The sequence below is a fragment of the Ylistrum balloti genome, unplaced genomic scaffold (assembly GCF_031769215.1).
Source record: "Ylistrum balloti isolate Yb309-2 unplaced genomic scaffold, AGI_CSIRO_Ybal_v1 Utg369922, whole genome shotgun sequence".
Lineage (NCBI taxonomy): Eukaryota > Metazoa > Mollusca > Bivalvia > Pectinida > Pectinidae > Ylistrum > Ylistrum balloti.
In genome coordinates this window covers 633470-655058 of record NW_026782039.1, presented here as the reverse complement: position 1 = coordinate 655058, position 21589 = coordinate 633470, and the positions used below count along the sequence as shown (strand labels likewise).

Sequence of the window (21589 nt, the reverse complement as noted above, 5' to 3'; positions counted from 1 at the left end):
GGTCTGTTGAAGATTGTACGTCAGAATATTGAGGTCTGTTGAAGATTGTACGTCAGAATATTGAGGTATGTTGAAGATTGTACATCAGAATATTGAGGTATGTTGAAGATTGTACATCAGAATATTGAGGTCTGTTGAAGATTGTACGTCAGAATATTGAGGTATGTTGAAGATTGTATGTCAGAATATAGAGGTCTGTTGAAGATTGTACGTCAGAATATTGAGGTCTGTTGAAGATTGTACGTCAGAATATTGAGGTATGTTGAAGGTTGTACGTCAGAATATTGAGGTACGTTGAAGATTGTACGTCAGAATTTTGAGGTACGTTGAATATTGTACATCAGAATATTAAGGTATGTTGAAGGTTGTACGTCACAATATAGAGGTACGTTGAAGGTTGTTTATACATCAGAATATAATGATATGATAATAATCATTTGTACATGAGACTAAAGAGATATGTAAAAGGTGTTTTGGACAGCATTGTTGAGAATGGCTGACATGTGATTCAAGACATTTAATGGCTGGTTCATGCAGCTTGTTACATGACACACAGCAAACAGGCATGGTTATGCATGCAGACTTATTAATAAAAGTCTCATTTCTATTATACTTGCATTGTTACTGTGCTGTTTTACTAAACATATAAATCCTGAGAAACCTTTGGTGTTTCAACAGGAATGAGGATTCTCATAGAAAATAGTGATCAGATGCATGCATCGGAACAAAGACTTTCTGTGATTATCACAAATATATACTTAACGGTTTCAGTTAGACATCAGCATCCAAAACAATCATCTGAAATCATGATCGTGTGAGATCAGAGGATATAACGAATACACTGCATGAGTGTGTATATCTCATCTTGTATCATCTTTCTTCATATTTTACCCATGTTTAATTGAATGTGAGTTTGTTATGATTATGTTGACATGTATATTTTGTTGTTTATTGCATGACTTAGAGCGATGTTTTTGATAAATTATGTTCTGAATCGATAAATGAAATGGTTACATGGTGGTGATTCCGAGTCCAGTTAAGAAATCATTTTTGAAGTTTCATAGAATTTACACTATCCCCAGATTTCTTGTACTCATTTTAAGTCAAAATGTCCGTTTATATTGGAATAGTTTTATCATTTGTTACAGACCAGGATAAAATTTATGACAACATTTATCATAAATCACATGACAGGTTAGGGTTAGTTTATTGATAAAGTAAGTACAGGTGGTATCTAATTATTTATATGTAATATTTTGATTAATTTATTCATTATACACTATCTAACCATAATAAGAACAAATTCATTTCTTTAACGATTTAGATTGAAGTTAGATTTTAGTCAAATATGAATGAGTTCTTGTTACAGGGTCCTCATGTCAAGTGACTGCTTTCGCCCAAATCAATGCTATTTCTGTAGTTAAATAATTTTTGTAAGAAAGTTGATCAAACTTGATTACAAGTACGTACTAGTGAGACAAGATTTCAGATATGCGGTGTTTCTACACCAGGGTCACAGGTATTTCCTAGTTCTGTGTTCAGTTTGAGAAGGAAATGTGTAATCTGTTGTTGATTGTATGGAGATTGATACGATTGTTTCTGATCGAATTATCAACCCCTATACCTGCGTGGTCAACCCCTATACCTGCGTGGAAATTTTTTTTGTTTTGTGTCAAATATTTCGTGATTCCTATTATACGATTTTTCAGTTTACTTCTAAATTACGGTGAGTTGAACACATTCTTAGAAATCTTTAATCAATGCTTAATGTCCTAAATATGATTTCTTGACTTATTTACTATCAAATAAGTCTAATTTCGTAAATATATTCATTTAAATAGACCTATTTTTTCTAAAATAAATTATTCAGTTCTAATTTACTGCGACTAGTTATGTCCAGAGTTTTACAGATATAAGTTTTCTCTCAAGTCCTACCACTATTACCTGGATAATAGTTTTCTCTGAAGTTTAACTGATACTAATTTTTCTGAAGTCTAAATCACTGATGGTAGTTTGTCTTAAGTCCCCTTATTCTGCTTTTCTATCCATTAATAAAAACTCCTTGTAAATTTAGATATATTTTTACATGGAAAGTTATCTAGCTCGAGACAATATTGACGTGTATATTTTTTATCATTTGTGCATTGCTGTAGCTGTAAGATGGCAGTTAGTGACAGTTATTGTCTCACAGAAGAGGATATTTTCGCTTATTATCAAATACATTTTTTCCAGCTGAATGTTCTTACTAACCTTTATGTATATAATACAATGCTTTGTTAAAGATCAAAATGTTATGTTAAATCATTTTAAAAACTAAACACATATGATTTGATCCTAATTTCAAATAAGTTTCAAATAATTTGCAATTCATGAAAGTTAGGGGGTCGGCACACATGACACAAGGTCAGGATTTTTTACTGGACTGCAGGGGAGCAACATTAATGACAACGATGTAGCATCTGTTTGAATTTCTACAAGAACAATAATGATGAGAATAGACTTAACATTGACAATATTTCTGTATAAATGTAGTAAATGTATATGAAAATTGATACCTAGACTAAAATATTTACAGAACCTTATATATCCTGTAGAAACAAAGGGGCCAACACATATACTTTGTCTCAAAGTGGGACTTAATGCAAGTAGAATTTTTGATGATCAGTAATAGATATTGGTGGGCTTATTACCAGACATGGGCTTATTACCAGCTAAATTTGGTAATATCTTAGCAGATATATACAGTTTAGGATAACATTAACACCTTCTGTTGGTTGTTACAGGTCCAGTTCCTAGAGCAGGCAGAAGTCATATCGTCAAAGAAAATCACTGAACTGGAACAACGTAATCAAAGTCTACAGCAACGTCTTGACCTTAAGGAGGAACTTGAGTCTGACCTCCTCTTGGTGGAGACTCTCAAAGAGAGGCTTCAGGAAACACAGTCTGAAAATGATGAACTTAGCATTAAAATTACTGAAATGGAGGAAAATGAAGAAACTTTAAAAATCAATTGGATGAAAGTGGCTGAAAATGACTCTAATAGAATCCAAAGCTTGGAAGAAAAGGTGAAAGTTCTGGAAAATTCTACATGGGAGTTAAAATCCAGGTTACGAGAACAACAAGACAGATCTCCAATGCCAACAAGCTCTGAAGGACCCTCGCTAGCGATGGAGTTAACTCAGAGTGAGACAAGTGAAATTACGGACCAAACTGACTCTTCTCTTCACTTTAAAATCTCATCTCTTGAGGAGGAACTACAAGCCATGGAGGAATCCAAAAATGCCAAAATTGAAACATTACAAGAAAAAATCTGTCAGTTGAAAGAAAACGAAATCAAACTCAGTGAAACAGTGGGTGAGATGGAGCAGGAGGAAAGAGAGCTACGTTCTCGTCTGAAAATGTACGAAAGTCGCGGTGGTGGGAACTCAGATCATTTGTATGTAGACAAAATTAAAGAGTTGAGTCGTTCTCAACATGATCTTCTAGATCGTCTTGATTCAATGGAGGACCATGAGGAAAATTTAAAAATACGCATGCAAGAGACAGAAAGTTCATTAAGACTAAAAATTGATCAATATGAAAGAGAAATTGCACAGTATATTGAACAGGAGGAGGAAATGTTGTGTCGTGTCCAGGAAATAGAGAAACATGATGAGGAACTCATGGAAAAGTGTGAAAGATACGAGGAACAGAAATCAGAACTGGAAGCAGAGATTGAAACTCTGAATAATCAAATGGATTCTTATTGTGAACATGAACAAGAATTAATTAAAGCTGGAGAAACTTTGAATGAGGAAAACGAAAAACTAGGTTGTGATGTGAGAGAATACAAGAGTAAAACTGAACAATTTGAACAACAGGTTGCTCAAATGAAACTTGAAAAAGATGCTTTAAGTGCAAAGGTCAAGGACATATCAGTAGAGTTGAAACAGGTCAAAGTTCAATGTGGTGAGCTTACTCAGAAACAAGAGTGGTACAGTAAGGAGTTAGGCCAGGTTCGTACCGAAAATGATGAACTCACAGAAAAGTTAGAGACAATAGGAGCTGAACTTGATCAAGTCAGATCTGAAAATGATGATCTGAATGAACGACTCATTGAACTGGATTCTTCTGAACAGGAGTGCTTAGAAAAAATTAGAAACATTGAAATAAAAAATGCCAACATCCAACATTTAGAAAGGAAAGTGGATGTTTTAGAGGAAGCTGAATATAAACTTATGGATAGAGTGTCTGAACTAGAGGATATAGAACAAAACTTAAGATCTAGACTAGAAGTTGTAAAATTTGACAAAAGCACAGAAACAACAGAGAATTACCTCCCCTTATCAGAAAGTCCTGTGACTGATGATGTTGTGACAAGGATTGATGTGCAACCGGTAGAAACAAAAGAGCAGACGACAGATACCAATGATCTTGGGGAGAACTCACAGGCAGGTAAGGTCACAGGACTCTTCCAAAGGTTACAAGAACTTGAAAGTGAAAATCAGACTCTGTCTGAAAAGCTTGTTTCTCTCACAGCAACTGATGCACAGGTGAAACAACTGTCAGAGAAAGTCAAGCTTCTGGAGAACTCAGAAGATCGGTTAATGGACCGTGTTATGGAACTAGAGGAAATTGAAGACAGAATGAAACGTCAGATCATGAAAGCTAGTAAATCTTCTGAAATTGTCACTGAACCTTCAGACATTGAAAATATTGAGGATGCACGATCAAAGAGTCAGGAAAGAAAACCACCTGCAGGAGTAGAAGAAGTTAGCCCTGATCGTGACGAGTTTGTGGATGCTCTAGAAGAACCTGAAGGAAGTCTAATGAAACGTCAGCTCGAAAAGGCGAAGAAGTCTGTGGAGTCCATTCCTGATTTTGATGCAGATATGGACTCTATTGAAGATGCTGATGAGAGCTTGAGAGAAACAATTCACAGAATGTATCAGGAGAAAGAGAAGATTGTTGGACAGTTGAACAACATGCAAAAACTTTTGACCACATCCAAGGAGAAACTTGCCATCTGTGAAAGAGAAATGGCAGAAGAGAAGAAAAAATTTGATGTCTCAGAAAAATGTCTCAAAGAAGAGAAACAGAAATTGTCTTCAAGTGAAAAACTGCTTTCTGAGTGTCAACATGAGTTGAAAGAGTGTAAAATATGTCTCGCTGAAAAAACAGATAAAATGTCTTCTTTAAAATTATCTGAAGACAAGCTGTTGAGAACTGTGGAAATTGAACAGATAAGATCACGAGAGTTAGAGAAGGAATTGATATCTACGCAAGAAAAACTCAATGATGTTCAAAAAGAATATGATTTAAAAATCTTCCAGTTAAAGGAGCGAGTTGATCAAATGGTTGATCAGGAAAAACAGCTCAAACAAGAAGTCAACGATTTGTTAAAAGGAAAGGAAATCCTGTTAGAGCGGATAGATGAACTTCAGCAATTACAAAGTCAGTCTCAGGACCAAGTGATATCTAGTCACACTATGCAATATAATAATCAAAATGTGTTACAATCAGCCAATCATGTTTCTAATTCTAGTCATGTGACCACTTCCAGTTCTCAGGATGACATTGTGGACTTCAAAGCAAAATGTGATGAAGCTGATGCAAAAATTTTAATATTAGTTAAGAAATGTCAGGAACTTGAATCAAAATACAAGGAAAAATGTGAAACAGCAGAAAAAATTCACGAGTTACAAGGATTTTGTGATCGTGTAGATTCAGGCTTTTCTCATAGTTCTAAACAGAGTAGTGTTCATGTTGTTACTGACCTCTCACCACATGACAGTGGATTTTTGACTGAAGGTGAGGCTGGAGGTCACGACCTTGGTGTTCAGAATTCACAAGACCATATAAATGCATTCCATGATGTTGTCAAGGCCACTGTCCGTGATCTGGAGTTAGCCATGTCTGATAATGATGACCAAACATTCCCTGCAGCCTCTAGTTCAATGGTAAGTACTGAAAAATGCAAGTAAGGAAAAAAAATTGTTAAAGAAGTAAACAATCAAAATCCTCGTGAAATTTAATTCTGACTTTAAAAAAAAAAGTTTTCAATAAAACCACAACCAATTGATTTCCTCATAAATATTTTGCCTTCCACCACAAATGTTTTCATATATATTGGATTTTTTTCAGTAGAAACTGAGAATGAACTAATGAAATTAATTTACTTCACAGCAGAGATAATTATGTACAGGATGGATGGAAAGGGACAAACATGGTTTTATCCTTATATACTTCTTTAAGAGCTCTTAAAGAAGTATATGTTAATAAAAATATGTAGTTCTAAATCATCATGATTTTAAAATTTATCATTTAATTGTATGACATTTAAAGATTCTACGTTACACGAGAATAACTGATACATTTTCGTGTTGTCCACAGTCCAAAGATGCCAGTCCATTCCAGAATACGCTTGCCAGGCTGTCTCGATGTAAATCTTGTATGCTGGAGAGGCTTGTCAGCTACAACAAAATGAGGTGAGTGTGAAGCATACAGGTGGCTCAGATAAATGTAAAGCATATCAATAACTTGGGTAAAAGTAGAACATACAGATGACTCAGGTTTTGTAAAACCATAGACAGATTAGTATGAAATGTACAGATGATCTGTTTATGTAAAACCAGAGACAGGTAAGTATGAAATGTACAGATGATCTGTTTATGTAAAACCAGAGACGGGTTAGTATGAAACATACAGGTGACTCTGTTTATATAAAACCAGAGATGGGTTAGTATGAAACATACAGGTGACACTAGTGATGACATAATTGATGATAGTCTCTATTTACACTTTTAATTGATTAAATTTTCCATTGATTTTTCTTTTAATATTAAATAGAAATATTTAGTTGATTTAAGTTGATGTTTAAATTTTATAGTATTGAGGAGTTAAAAGGTTGCATATAATTTCCCTTTCCTGTATGTATTAAGTTTGAAGTGAAGACCATTTTCTCCTATAAATGAAAATGAACCTCATGGCTTGGTGTTGGTCTGACAATGATTTAACTTTGAAAATGTTGTTAGAGTAAAATGTGTTTTTAGTGCTTTCCCACATTCTTGTTTCACAGGCACGACAGAGTTGTCCCCCTTGTGTTTATGGAGAATTTGCATGACAGCAGGAGTGTTATTGCCATTAGTAATTATTAAATTTGTTTAATTGAATTTCCTATTTTTTGTACGAATTACATAAGATTGAAAGCAAAGAAGAACAATTTGTAAGCCATTGATTTTTGAAAATGTCTTATCATTTTAATGTCATGAAGAATAGTAGGCCTGATATGATATTCTGTTCGTTAAAGTGTGTTGAGGAGTCAATAAATATATGTCTGTACAGATTTGTATCATGAAGAATTATTTTCAAAAAGGTCCAGGCCTGTTGGTGTTTTGTTTGTCCAGGTCTGTTGGTGTTTAGTCAGTCCAGGCCTGTTGGTATTATGTCAGTCCAGGCCTGTTGGTGTTTTGTCAGTCCAGGCCTGTTGGTGTTTAGTCAGTCCAGGCCTGTTGGTATTATGTCAGTCCAGGCCTGTTGGTGTTTTGTCAGTCCAGGCCTGTTGGTGTTTTGTCTTTCCAGGCCTGTTGGTGTTTTGTCTGTCCAGGCCTGTTGGTGTTTAGTCAGTCCAGGCCTGTTGGTGTTTAGTCAGTCCAGGCCTGTTGGTGTTTTGTCAGTCCAGGCCTGTTGGTGTTTTGTCAGTCCAGGCCTGTTGGTGTTTAGTCAGTCCAGGCCTGTTGGTATTATGTCAGTCCAGGCCTGTTGGTGTTTTGTCAGTCCAGGCCTGTTGGTATTATGTCAGTCCAGGCCTGTTGGTGTTTAGTCAGTCCAGGCCTGTTGGTATTATGTCAGTCCAGGCCTGTTGGTGTTTTGTCAGTCCAGGCCTGTTGGTGTTTTGTCTTTCCAGGCCTGTTGGTGTTTTGTCTGTCCAGGCCTGTTGGTGTTTAGTCAGTCCAGGCCTGTTGGTGTTTTGTCAGTCCAGGCCTGTTGGTGTTTTGTTTGTTCAGGCCTGTTGGTGTTTTGTCTGTCCAGGCCTGTTGGTGTTTTGTCTGTCCAGGCCTGTTGGTGTTTTTTCAGTCCAGGCCTGTTGGTGTTTTGTTTGTTCAGGCCTGTTGGTGTTTTGTCAGTCCAGGCCTGTGGTGGCTGTAGTATTGATTGGTATCAACAAGCCAACACAGATGTGGAAGAGAGAATTTACATTAATAATTCATCTTGACTATCTCATAGAATATGTGAGGACCCTCCACAAATCAATAGGTAAAGGAGATGTGTCCAGAAACCATTCATACCTGTATAATTAACCTGGCAGTAAGGGTATGTCCTGACTGTATAAAACTTCATTCTTCACCTCCCCATGAATTATCTCCCTTTATAAATAGAATCTGCCTTAACTCTCTGGCATAATGAGCTTTATTTTTTCACTAATTGTGTTGACCAACTTAACAAAGAGTTCAGAGCATTGTCAACAAAGTTCTGTATTGTTAGAGCACTCATAGTATTTATGTTACTAGATTCCAGGTTTAAGTATATAATGTCCCTTTGTCCATGATTAGAATTATAATAACTATTTTATGAAAATTTCAGATTTTTAAATGAAATAGAGTGATTATGACAATGTGACGGAGAAAAAAACACTTGACTCTCGGCTGTGTTTATCTGTGACTGTGATGTCCATGCATATTGTATGTTTTTATATACAAGTCCATGTTAAATAGGCACACACCATCACAATGCAGCTTGTGTTGTTTAGACATTTAAATGCCTGTGGAGTTGTATAATGATCTGTGACAGATCTGGCTGTTGAATTGTGTAATGACCCGTGGCTGATCTCTCATGTATATGTTAAGGATTTACACTTAGTTATTTAGAGAATGAAACACTGACAGGTCGTGACTTGTTGTTGTGTCCTCCCGAGACCCACCCACCCAGGTAAACAAATGGCCAGGTAAACCTTCACAGGTATGTGTATCTGTCTACCTATCTCCATATCTCCCGTATCTGGTGATATTGGAAAAGATCAGTGGATTTATGATTTAGGCCTGTGCTACTAACAGAATTATTGGGGAGGTATATATTGTGTCTGTATATCTGGGAATATTTGTCTGTATGATGTACAACAGCTCTGTACAAAGTGGTAAGTGATCAGGAGTCTACTTTCATATTAACCATTGTGTTGTACTAATGTATCTGTTTATAGGATCTAATGAGGAGCTAATGCTTGAAACAAAATCAATTAACTGATTTAAGATAATCAAATTGTTCTGTAGAATAGACTGTAAACTCTAATCAGTTATTGTATGTTGTTGTCCTTGTGATCATATGATGGTGATCACTTGTTCATATTATATTTCCATTATTTATTGATTGGCTTTGACCTATTTAGGTTCAATGTGTACACATGCTTTTCCTGAGTGTTGTTGAGGTTTCAACAATCTAAGGAGGGGGTGTACTTTAGGTTAACCTGAGTGATAGTTTGTGCTAGTCGAGGAATGTTTGATAAACTATTGACATCTAAATAAGGACCCTTGTATACCTTTAACATCCTAAGTTTTGGTGTATCGGTAATACCTGGTCTACAGGGAATGCCTTCCCACTCTCCCTTCCCGTATAAGTCTAGCATTCTGTAAACTGTAACAAATATATCGAGAGTACAGTGTTATTTGAACTAGTTTTATGTGATGATCTATTCACTTTACATATATATATATATATTAGCTTACATTGCTTCAGTTAAACCATCATTGTTGTTACCAGTAAACATTTTAGAATTTATCTTTGTGATTGGTACAGGTACATACCTGTTTATTTACCTGTTGTCCTAGTATTACAGATACCTGTATTTTTTAAAGGTAATTAAAGTATCTTTTAGAATTTGGGATTTAAAACTGTATTCATTTGGATATCAATTACTGTCCCACTCCAACGTTAACGTGAACCAAACAATACTGATACAGGAAATTCTTCAATCATCAGTGTTCTACACCTATCAAAATAGAAAATGTCTGGTTACTGCCGTGGTTCCAGATAAATAATTCTACACACACTATTAAGTACTGGTTTATTAATGCTCACCTGTTGATTAGATACAGGTATGATATTGGATTTGTTAGGCTGTGCTTTCTCATCTATACATGGTTCCAGACTAAGGGTTAAAGGTCAGTGGAACAAGTCAGCATCAACAAGAATTGAAAACATTTTTCTGACCTGTAGGATGTGATATTTTTACCTGTGTGATGTTTTTACCTGTAGGATGTGATGTTTTTATTTGTAGAATGTGATGTTTTTACCTGTAGGATGTGATATTCTCACCTATAGGATGTGATGTTCTCACCTGTAGGATGTGATATTCTCACCTCTAGGATGTGATGTTTTTACCTAGAGGATGTGATGTTTTTACCTGTAGGATGTGATGTTTTTAACGGTAGGATGTAATATTCTCACCTCTAGGATATGATGTTTTTACCTGTAGGATGTGATGTTTTTACCTGCAGTATGTAATATTCTCACCTGTAGGATGTAATATTCTCACCTGTAGGATGTGATGTTTTTACCTGTAGGATGTGATGTTTTTACCTGTAGGATGTAATATTCTCACCTCTAGGATGTGATGTTTTTACCTGTAGGATGTGATGTTTTTACCTGTAGGATGTGATGTTTTTACCTGTAGGATGTGATGTTTTTACCTGTAGGATGTAATATTCTCACCTATAGAAATCGACCGATGTTGTAACAGTTCAGGTGTATAGTCGTAAAACAATGGAGGTCAGTTTTCCTTGTGAATAAGGTGGATTAGGGTTGATTTCCTGGTAAGTAATGAGTACTGGCAGTTTGTCAGTACATCATGGATGTATGGTACTACTACTCAGGTAGAGCCATGGAGTCAATACAAATGCATTATTCAAAATATGAATACAAAAACAAACATGTATGTTTTTATTTGAGTTTGATATAAAATCAGAAGAGTGTGATGTTTTTGGGTCTGTATCGAGTGATTGATACACAGGTCAGCATCCTAACTGATCCACTGATATCTGTGAAGTAATTTAATCAACAGATCTGCTTGTGTTGGGACCAGGGTCAGTCTACATACAAAAATTGTCCCCAAACTGGAAGACATTACATGTATGTGTGTTAATTGTTACAGTTCATTTTAAAATACTGACACCTTATCGATCCAATGATAAGATTAGTGGGAATTAGCATCCAAAAATATAAAGTTGTTTTATTATCAACAGGAAGAATTTACTTACATTTCAGAATTTCAGATTTTTTTCCCATAAAACTAGAAGATCAGAATAAAGTGAATATTTGTATATCTGTCCTTGAACAGTACCATTAGTTCACTCTGAGACTAACTTTATTTAGTAAGACGTAGTAATATGGTTGTAGAATGTCAGACCATGGATTTACAGAGTCAGGATTAGGATTACTGAGTCATACAATCCTAGACCATTATGTTGAGAGAGATTGAAAAATAAGGTCATATACAATTTACTTGCTGTTATAAGTCATTATGTTTTAACCCTGTTAAACTAGACAAATGTGGTCTACACAAACCATCTAAACATTCATGGATTCCTCGGAGTTAATCAGGAGTCAATAACTCTGTGTTTATATTGCTGAACTTTTCGACCAGATTGTAAGGTGAATGATGTGAGGACAAGAGATACGTTTAATTGTACATTGTATTGGATTTATAGGGTTTATTGCCAGAGGGAAAGGGAGAAAGTTGTTAGGCTCTAAACACTTTGGAATGAGATTAATTCAGTTTTAGTTTCGTAATTTTTATTGTAGTATGTTGAAGTCATTAGAAGATTGATAGAGAACACAGAGACAGGATTTCCATGTGGACAAGAATTCCATGTCTTCCCTGATTTATGTATTAAATGTTTCATGGTTTTTGTAGATTGACACTGAAAACCAGTGGTACAGGATCTGATGTGGATCTCCATCAACGAATCGCTGCTCTCCAATCATCAGAGAAAAATCTCAAACTACAAATCCAACATTTAGAGCAGTCCAAGTTTGACCTTGAACTGAAGGTCAAGAATGCAGCTGCAGAAAGAGGTGTCAGTGATGAGGATCATAACCTCTTCTCTAAATCTGGTCATGTGACATCATCACCTGATGAACGGGGACTTGGTAGCAGGCAGATTCTGCTTGAGAGAATCAGTGAGTTGGAGCAGAGTGAGAGACATTTGAAGCAGAGGTTAGAAGTGGTTACAGGGATTCCCATAACAACAGTCACCATGTTGGATCAGCCAGAGGATATACTAAGACAGAGGATTGGGGAGCTGGAGAGACTGGAAAAACATCTCAAACAACAGGTAACTATGGCTACAGTCTCTAAATATCTACATCTCAAACAACAGGTAACTATGGCTACAGTCTCTAAATATCTACATCTCAAAGAACAGATAACCATGGCTACAGTCTCTAAATATCTACATCTCAAACAACAGGTAACTATGGCTACAGTCTCTAAATATCTACATCTCAAACAACAGGTAACTATGGCTACAGTCTCTTAATATCTACATCTCAAACAACAGGTAACTATGGCTACAGTCTCTAAATATCTACATCTCAAAGAACAGGTAACTATGGCTACAGTCTCTAAATATCTACATCTCAAACAACAGGTAACTATGGCTACAGTCTCTAAATATCTACATCTCAAACAACAGGTAACTATGACTACAGTCTCTAAATATCTACATCTCAAACAACAGGTAACTATGGCTACAGTCTCTAAATATCTACATCTCAAACAACAGGTAACTATGGCTACAGTCTCTAAATATCTACATCTCAAACAACAGGTAACTATGGCTACAGTCTCTAAATATCTACATCTCAGACAACAGGTAACTATGGCTACAGTCTCTAAATATCTACATCTCAGACAACAGGTAACTATGGCTACAGTCTCTAAATATCTACATCTCAAAGAACAGATAACCATGGCTACAGTCTCTAAATATCTACATCTCAAACAACAGGTAACTATGGCTACAGTCTCTAAATATCTACATCTCAGACAACAGGTAACTATGGCTACAGTCTCTAAATATCTACATCTCAAACAACAGGTAACTATGACTACAGTCTCTAAATATCTACATCTCAAACAACAGGTAACTATGGCTACAGTCTCTAAATATCTACATCTCAGACAACAGGTAACTATGGCTACAGTCTCTAAATATCTACATCTCAGACAACAGGTAACTATGGCTACAGTCTCTAAATATCTACATCTCAGACAACAGGTAACTATGGCTACAGTCTCTAAATATCTACATCTCAGACAACAGGTAACTATGGCTACAGTCTCTTAATATCTACATCTCAAACAACAGATAACCATGGCTACAGTCTCTAAATATCTACATCTCAAACAACAGGTAACTATGGCTACAGTCTCTAAATATCTACATCTCAGACAACAGGTAACTATGGCTACAGTCTCTAAATATCTACATCTCAAACAACAGGTAACTATGACTACAGTCTCTAAATATCTACATCTCAAACAACAGGTAACTATGGCTACAGTCTCTAAATATCTACATCTCAAACAACAGGTGACTATTGCTACAATAAAAACTGATGTTTACTAGATCTTCTTTGGTTCAAGCAAATTGTTTACCAAAGGACATTTTCAGTGCTTATTTTAAGTAATATTGGTCATCAGATTTATGTGATGTTCTTTTCCCTTTGAATTATAGGTGTTGTCCTGTTTGATAAATTTTTGTCTGCCTGTGATAAAGATATAAGTTTACATTTGTGATATGACTTTAACTTTCTGTAAATGACCTTGACATTACTATAGGTGCTGGACATGGAACAGGATCGCGAGGAGCTCCATGAGATTGCCAGGAAGGACAAAAACCTCATCCATGACCAAAACGTCAAAATGCGTGAGCTGCAGCTGTCAGAGAAAAATTTAAAGGAGCAGGTGAACCATTTTGAAGCCTCTGAACGAAACCTCTATAACAAAGTAGAGGAGCTGGAGGACCAAATTTCTCGTCTAGAGGATCGCATCTCTGAACTCAAGGTCATGGAGATGAGACTGAAGGAACTAGTCAGGAAGTACAAGCTTGATGAAGAGGTCTGGCTGAGTAAATCTGAGAACCTCGAAACCTCCATGACAGAACTGAGTGTGTCTGAGGCAAAAATGAAAAAACAGGTTCAGAGTTTAGAAATGGAGCGAAATGGACTGGCTGAGAAAACAGAATATTTACATATGAGGCTGAAAGAGTTAGAGAATGCAGAGGCTAACTTACTTCAGCGAACGAAGGACCAAGAAAATAAGGAAATCATTCTTAATGAGAAACTTTCAGAGCTTCAAACTCATGGCTCCTCTACCGACCAACAAAACTCAGAGTTACAAATGGTTAATGTTGATCTAACACAAAACTTTAATCATGTTGTTCAGGAAAATGGTGCACTCACACATCACATTGTTCAGTTACAGAACCAGGTTCAGGTTTTAGAACAGCAATCTATCACTCTAAGGGATACAGAACTCCGACTTAAACAGGAAGTTGAGTGTCTGGAGAAAAGTGAAAAAGAGCTTCAAAAGAAGGTGAAGGACCTTCAGTTGAAGGAGGTTGATATGCAAGGTCAGCTAAGACAAGCAGAAGAAGGGGAGACAATCATGAAGGATAAAGTCAGCAAGCTGCAACGAAGTGAAAATAAACTTAAGTACAGGATACAGGAGTTGGAGAATTCAGGCACACAGGTAGGTTAAGTGTAACTGGTGGTTTGATACAAAGTTTATAACTGTATCTTCCTAACTGTATGATTTTATCGATGAGCTCATCAGTAACACATCTTATCTATGTTTCAATTTCATACTTATGTAGAACTGGTTTTGAAAATGTTTTTGGTTGGTTTGTTAATTCAGTTTATGTGTTATTAGATCTAGAAACTAAGGACATATTTTAATGGTTTTCATGCAAAAATATATTTATGTTTGTGCTTCCACCGTCTATATGAGGATAATCAGGTAAAGACATCCTTCATAAGGCTATAAAAACAGCATTCATATGCCACATTGGGTATCTTTCTTTTTTCATTTCAAGTAAATACCAGGAATGAATTGCAGTCATATCTAGTTTTTGCCTTTATATCTGAATAGTTACCACTGGATGTGCCGAGCTCCCTCAAAGACAAGGTTCCTAGGAAGTTGGAGGATTGTCAGCGTCGCCTGATTATCTTACAGAACCAAAACGAGAAACTTAAATCTCGTGTACTTGATTATCAAAACCTTTCGACGTCTAAATCGGCAGTGAAGCTCCCGTTAGCGGAGTATCAGGAGTTACAAACAAAGGTGGCGCTGCTGGAGCAGACGGAACTCCATCTTGATGAGATGGAGCAAACTAATGCTCAGCTTTTGGAGACTGTTAAACGGATGCAGGAGGGACAGGTATGTCACAGATGTCTGATTCACAGTGAACACTAAAGAATCTAGTTTCTTGTCACAAACTTTTTTTTGTTCTTACACAGGGGTTGTTTTTGATTCAGTTATTATTTAAATGTTCTGTAAAAGATGGCAAGAGTTATCTTTCTTTGAATTTTATTTTTACCCTTTTATTTCTAAATTTTAGTGTTGCATGTGCATTACAATATTAAAAATCTTGTTATACATTGTAGTGTTTTCATATAAAAAAATCTGTATCTAGTGAGATTATGTTTACTTTTTACCAGAATATTAAAAAACATGCTCTTAAGTTTGTTTCACCTCTTACTTTGCATGACGCTCACTTTCAGTTTTTTTTTTGCTTCTTTTTCACGTGAACAGGACGTTAGTAGTCCTGAACTGGATGCTATCCAGAGACGTTTGGCTCAGTCTACCAAGATGATTAAGGTGAGTTCACAGAGTACAGTTCTCTCAATATTAATGAGGGTAATTAATTAATTATTAATTAATAAGTAAGACTCAGTTACTATACTCTTTGTGATCCCTCTCTCTGACACGTGTCTGATATTTCTGATAACACAGCTCAAACATCTAATCCTGTATAGGCTAATTGTGGGGGTTATTTCATAATCAAAGAACAGTTGCATATCTAATGTCAGTTTGCTATTTATATAATACATCACAAATTCATAGGCATATGTGAAATTTTTGCAGCTGAAGCACTTTTAAGTGTCTAGTGTAAGTTTCAGAAACTGTGATATCTCCTCCCAAACATGCTTGTTTGAGACCTCCTTTTTCATACACCCCTTGAGACCTTTACTTCCATACACTCCTTGAGACCTCCTCTTCCATACACTCCTTGAGACCTCCTCTTCCATACACCCCTTGAGACCCCTTCTATACACCCCTTGAGACCTCCTCTTCCATACACCCCTTGAGACCCCTTCTATACACCCCTTGAGACCTCCTCTTCCATACACTCCTTGAGACCTCCTCTTCCATACACCCCTTGAGACCCCTTCTATACACCCCTTGAGACCTCCTCTTCCATACACCCCTTGAGACCCCTTCTATACACCCCTTGAGACCTCCTCTTCCATACACCCCTTGAGACCCCTTCCATACACCCCTTGAGACCCCTTCCATACACCCCTTGAGACCCCTTCCATACACCCCTTGAGACCCCTTCCATACACCCCTTGAGACCTCCTCTTCCATACACCTCTTGAGACCTCCTCTCCCATACACCCCTTGAGACCTCCTCTTCCATACACCCCTTGAGACCCCTTCTATACACCCCTTGAGACCTCCTCTTCCATACACCCCTTGAGACCCCTTCTATACACCCCTTGAGACCCCTTATTTACCCCCACTTGATACCTCCTCTTCCATACACCCCTTGAGACCCATTCCATACACCCCTTGAGACCTCCTCTTCCATACACCCCTTGAGACCCCTTCCATACACCCCTTGAGACCCCTTCCATACACCCCTTGAGACCTCCTCTTCCATACACCCCTTGAGACCCCTTCCATACACCCCTTGAGACCCCTTCCATACACCCCTTGAGACCCCTTCCATACACCCCTTGAGACCCCTTCCATACACCCCTTGAGACCTCCTCTTCCATACACCCCTTGAGACCCCTTCCATACACCCCTTGAGACCTCCTCTTCCATACACCCCTTGAGACCCCTTCCATACACCCCTTGAGACCCCTTCCATACACCCCTTGAGACCTCCTCTTCCATACACCCCTTGAGACCCCTTCCATACACCCCTTGAGACCCCTTCCATACACCCCTTGAGACCCCTTCCATACACCCCTTGAGACCCCTTCCATACACCTCTTGAGACCTCCTCTTCCATACACCTCTTGAGACCTCCTCTTCCATACACCCCTTGAGACCCCTTCCATACACCCCTTGAGACCTCCTCTTCCATACACCCCTTGAGACCTCCTCTTCCATACACCTCTTGAGACCTCCTCTTCCATACACCCCTTGAGACCCCTTCCATACACCCCTTGAGACCTCTTCCATATACCCCTTGAGACCTCCTCTTCCATACACCTCTTGAGACCCCTTATTTACCCCCACTTGATACCTCCTCTTCCATACACCTCTTGAGACCTCCTCTTCCATACACCTCTTGAGACCTCCTCTTCCATACACCTCTTGAGACCTCCTCTTCCATACACCCCTTGAGACCCCTTCCATACACCCCTTGAGACCTCCTCTCCCATACACCCCTTGAGACCTCCTCTTCCATACACCTCTTGAGACCTCCTCTCCCATACACCTCTTGAGATGCCTTCTTCATTCCTTGTAATCCTCTCCTAATTACATCTGTGCATGTTTTAGTGGGGATCTCGAGGGGATGTGTTTGGAAGGGATTCTTAAGAGGACATATTTGAGTAGGAAGTGCAAGAAAGTGAGTTTTGAAGGGAAACCTAATTTTCGTGTTTGAAACATTTCCTCAAATGGATGTGTTTGTATGGTTTCAAGGCCTTGGATTACTCTGATGTAGGTGAATATGTATTGCATCAATACATTGTGTGTTTTCAATGACAGGTATTACGGCAGAACATGCACAGTGTACAGTGGAAAGATTTGGGGCCAGTCACACATAATGGTGAGTCAATTCTCCAACAAACATTTAGTGTCATCTCATACTCAGTGATAAGGATAAATACAGTCTTAGAGTCACACATAATGGTGAGTCAATTCTCCAACAAACATCCAAAGTGTCATCTCATACTCAGTGATAAGGATATATACAGTCTTAGAGTCACACATAATGGTGAGTCAATTCTCCAACAAACATCCAAAGTGTCATCTCATACTCAGTGATAAGGATATATACAGTCTTAGAGTCACACATAATGGTGAGTCAATTCTCCAACAAACATCCAAAGTGTCATCTCATACTCAGTGATAAGGATATATACAGTCTTAGAGTCACACATAATGGTGAGTCAATTCTCCAACAAACATCCAAAGTGTCATCTCATACTCAGTGATAAGGATAATTACAGTCTTAGAGTCACACATAATGGTGAGTCAATTCTCCAACAAACATCCAAAGTGTCATCTCATACTCAGTGATAAGGATATATACAGTCTTAGAGTCACACATAATGGTGAGTCAATTCTCCAACAAACATCCAAAGTGTCATCTCATACTCAGTGATAAGGATATATACAGTCTTAGAGTCACACATAATGGTGAGTCAATTCTCCAACAAACATCCAAAGTGTCATCTCATACTCAGTGATAAGGATAAATACAGTCTTAGAGTCACACATAATGATGGTCTATGTGACACTTTTTTTTCTCATCCAGAAAGTACTCTCGCCAAATCTACAAATACCCATATACTCATATTTTTCTACAATTAAATGTATATGAAATTTCCTCATGCTGATGACGGTTACTAAGGCGACATAAAACTTGTTATTGAGAGTACAGAGACACTATAGACATTGATGTCTTACATAGATCAATCAGGACACAACAGTATAAAGATAACATTCATTGATTTACCCAACAACAGCTGTTGTCTGTGTACTGTAGTACAAAGGTATACACAGTCATATGCCTTTAGGTTCATTTCCTGAATTCAGATTCTGTGCAGTTCTGCATGTATTCAGAGATTACTGGACATATTGATTACAGTGACATCATCCTACTTTGGGATTCATCTGCATGTTTCAATGTGTTAACAAATCTATTGAAATCCATTCTGTTACTAAAAAGTGACCTTACAACTTCCTTGTAGTATACAATGTAGTCTTTGATTGGAAATATCTGGATTTAAAACTCAAGTGACAGGTTTCCTTCAAAGTTGATGTTAGAATGACAGATTTTATCAACAGATTTCATACAAGTGATACTAGGACACATAAGTATGAACCTGTTAATGTATGAAAGAATTATTTAAATTCTTTACTCTGTAGTATGGAATTGCACTGTATCTCTTTCATTGGTGAATTTTGACAGGTATCTCAGCTGACCAGTCACGTGTCTCACACTTAGAGACAACTGGTCACCTAGCAGAGAGAGGAGCAAAGGGTCAAGGTCAAATGACCAGGTCCGCAAGAGCCGGACACCCTACGCAGTCGCCGGTCCAGGGTGACCGTTATGATGTTATGAATTATGATGACATATCAGACACTAGTACCGTTGATGAGGACAGTGTCCATAAGGTAAGAAACATTGCACTGTTACCATGACAACCTGACTGTCTGCTTTGAAAGTTTCTGATTATTAACCTGTTTATTAACAAGCATCATGTTTTAGCTTTTCCTTTTTGATTTATAACTGTATTTTTGTCCGAGTTAGAGATCTAGTTTCTGTTAACAAGCATCATGTTTTTAGCTTTTTTATTGCTAATTTAACCTTTTCCTGGAAAAAGAAAGTGATAAGTTTCTGTAAAAACATGAGTATAAATCTGATGAAATCTAACAAGCTTCCTTGTGATAGTAGTCTGAAGTATAACACTTGTCACTCTTGTTTGCTTGACTTTCACAACTTTCAGGACATCATTCTGCTGGTAATCAATGGGATTGTTTTGTAGCTACTATAGAACACTTGATCTATATTATAATTAAACACATTAATTTTTATTGTCTGCACCTTTGTGACTTGTTTGTAAAGTGTCTGATAATTATTTTCACTGCTGCTAATATAAGGTTGAGAAAACCAGTGTTCACATGCATCTGACAAAGGAAGGAAAGTTTGTGGTGCTGGGACCACATGAGGTAGGACTTAACTAGCACCTCCTGGTAAAGGAGAGCTCGGATAAGGGGAACAACATGTGCTTGCCTGCTTTCATGTTAGCAGCTGTAGATTTGTCCTGTGGCTTTCCCATCAGTCCAAACCAAGCCTCTCCTGGTTGCAGAACTTAAAAGCCCTTTGTTACATGTATATGATGTTTGTTTCAGATTTTGTTCATATTTATTTTTATTTCTGTTATTTATCTATTTATTTACTTTGTTTTTGTAAAATATAAATATCTCAAGTTAGTTCAAATTTAATGATCAACCCTGTGCACATATTAATATAAAATGGCTTGGGTATATAACCCTATTTTAACAAATAAAGGATTAAGCAGAATTCAAGTAAAGTAATAACACTACTTAGTTATACTACATTACTTTTGTATGTCTGTGGTGTATGTTTAGTGAGGAATCTCTGTAATGTGTCTCTAGTGTCGTGTTTAGTGAGGGGCTATGTCTGCTTGTTACAGGGATATGACTGTGATGTGTCTGTCTCCAGTCTGCGATGTGTCTGTCTTCAATACCATGTTTAGTGAGGGGCTGTGTCTGCTTGTTACAGGGATATGACTGTGATGTGTCTGTCTCCAGTGTGTGATGTATCTGTCTTCAATACCATGTTTAGTGAGGGGCTATGTCTGCTTGTTACAGGGATATGACTGTGACGTGTCTGTCTCTAGTGTCATGTTTAGTGAGGGAGATGTGACTGCTTGTTATGGTGATGTCTGTCTCCAGTATCATTTTAATTTCTTACTTTATAAAAGTTCTAAGGTTTAAAGCCACCTGTATTTTATCAAACATGTAAGTGAAGAGTGTTATTTGAAAATTCAGAGCATGTACTAAAGCCTTACTGGAGAAGACTGGAACTGAAACTTTTTGTAAAGTGAGGAGTTTGTGAAACTGGAGACCAGAGTGGGAAGGATTTTAGTAGTTTCTGTAGCAGTTATAACTATGTACAAGAAAACGCACAAACTGGTTACCATGCTTTAATATTGTCCTGTCCTGGACACAAAACCTGCATGTAAAGAACACAGCTGTTGCCATGGCTTTAAAAACCTGCCTCCAATGAACACCGCTGTTTCCATGGTGATTGTGTTATGCTTCTGACCAGCATGACTATCTCCATGGAACTCCTAAATGTCCAATGTTTTTCTACAATTGTGTGTTGTGTAATAATAATAATCATCATTGTGAATTCTATACAATGTAGGTTCTTCATTGTAATGATATTGTGAACTGTTGTTATAAACAATCAACTGACTTAGGAAGTAGAGAATACTAATTTACAAAACTAGGATAATACACACAAGTATTGCAAAGAGAAATCAGGGTTTAACAGAAAATGGGAGGATAGTTATATGAGAAAAAATATGTGACCGTTCTGGTATTTAATTAACTGCTTGA

The 21589-nt window shown here is 37.2% G+C and overlaps 1 protein-coding gene across 2 annotated transcripts in view; it reads left to right on the top strand.

Moving 5' to 3' along the window:
- Positions 1-21589, top strand: part of LOC132546945 (nuclear anchorage protein 1-like) — a 113941-nt gene that overhangs the window by 76521 nt on the left and 15831 nt on the right. The window contains exons 15-23 of one of the 2 annotated variants that reach the window (XM_060210674.1): positions 2784-5939; positions 6373-6467; positions 11885-12305; positions 13814-14725; positions 15125-15412; positions 15788-15853; positions 17981-18041; positions 19410-19615; positions 20102-20170. In XM_060210674.1, coding sequence (XP_060066657.1) covers positions 2784-5939; positions 6373-6467; positions 11885-12305; positions 13814-14725; positions 15125-15412; positions 15788-15853; positions 17981-18041; positions 19410-19615; positions 20102-20170 — 5274 coding nt within the window. The remainder of the gene's footprint in view (positions 1-2783; positions 5940-6372; positions 6468-11884; positions 12306-13813; positions 14726-15124; positions 15413-15787; positions 15854-17980; positions 18042-19409; positions 19616-20101; positions 20171-21589) is intronic. The other variant, XM_060210675.1, reaches the window with a different exon arrangement.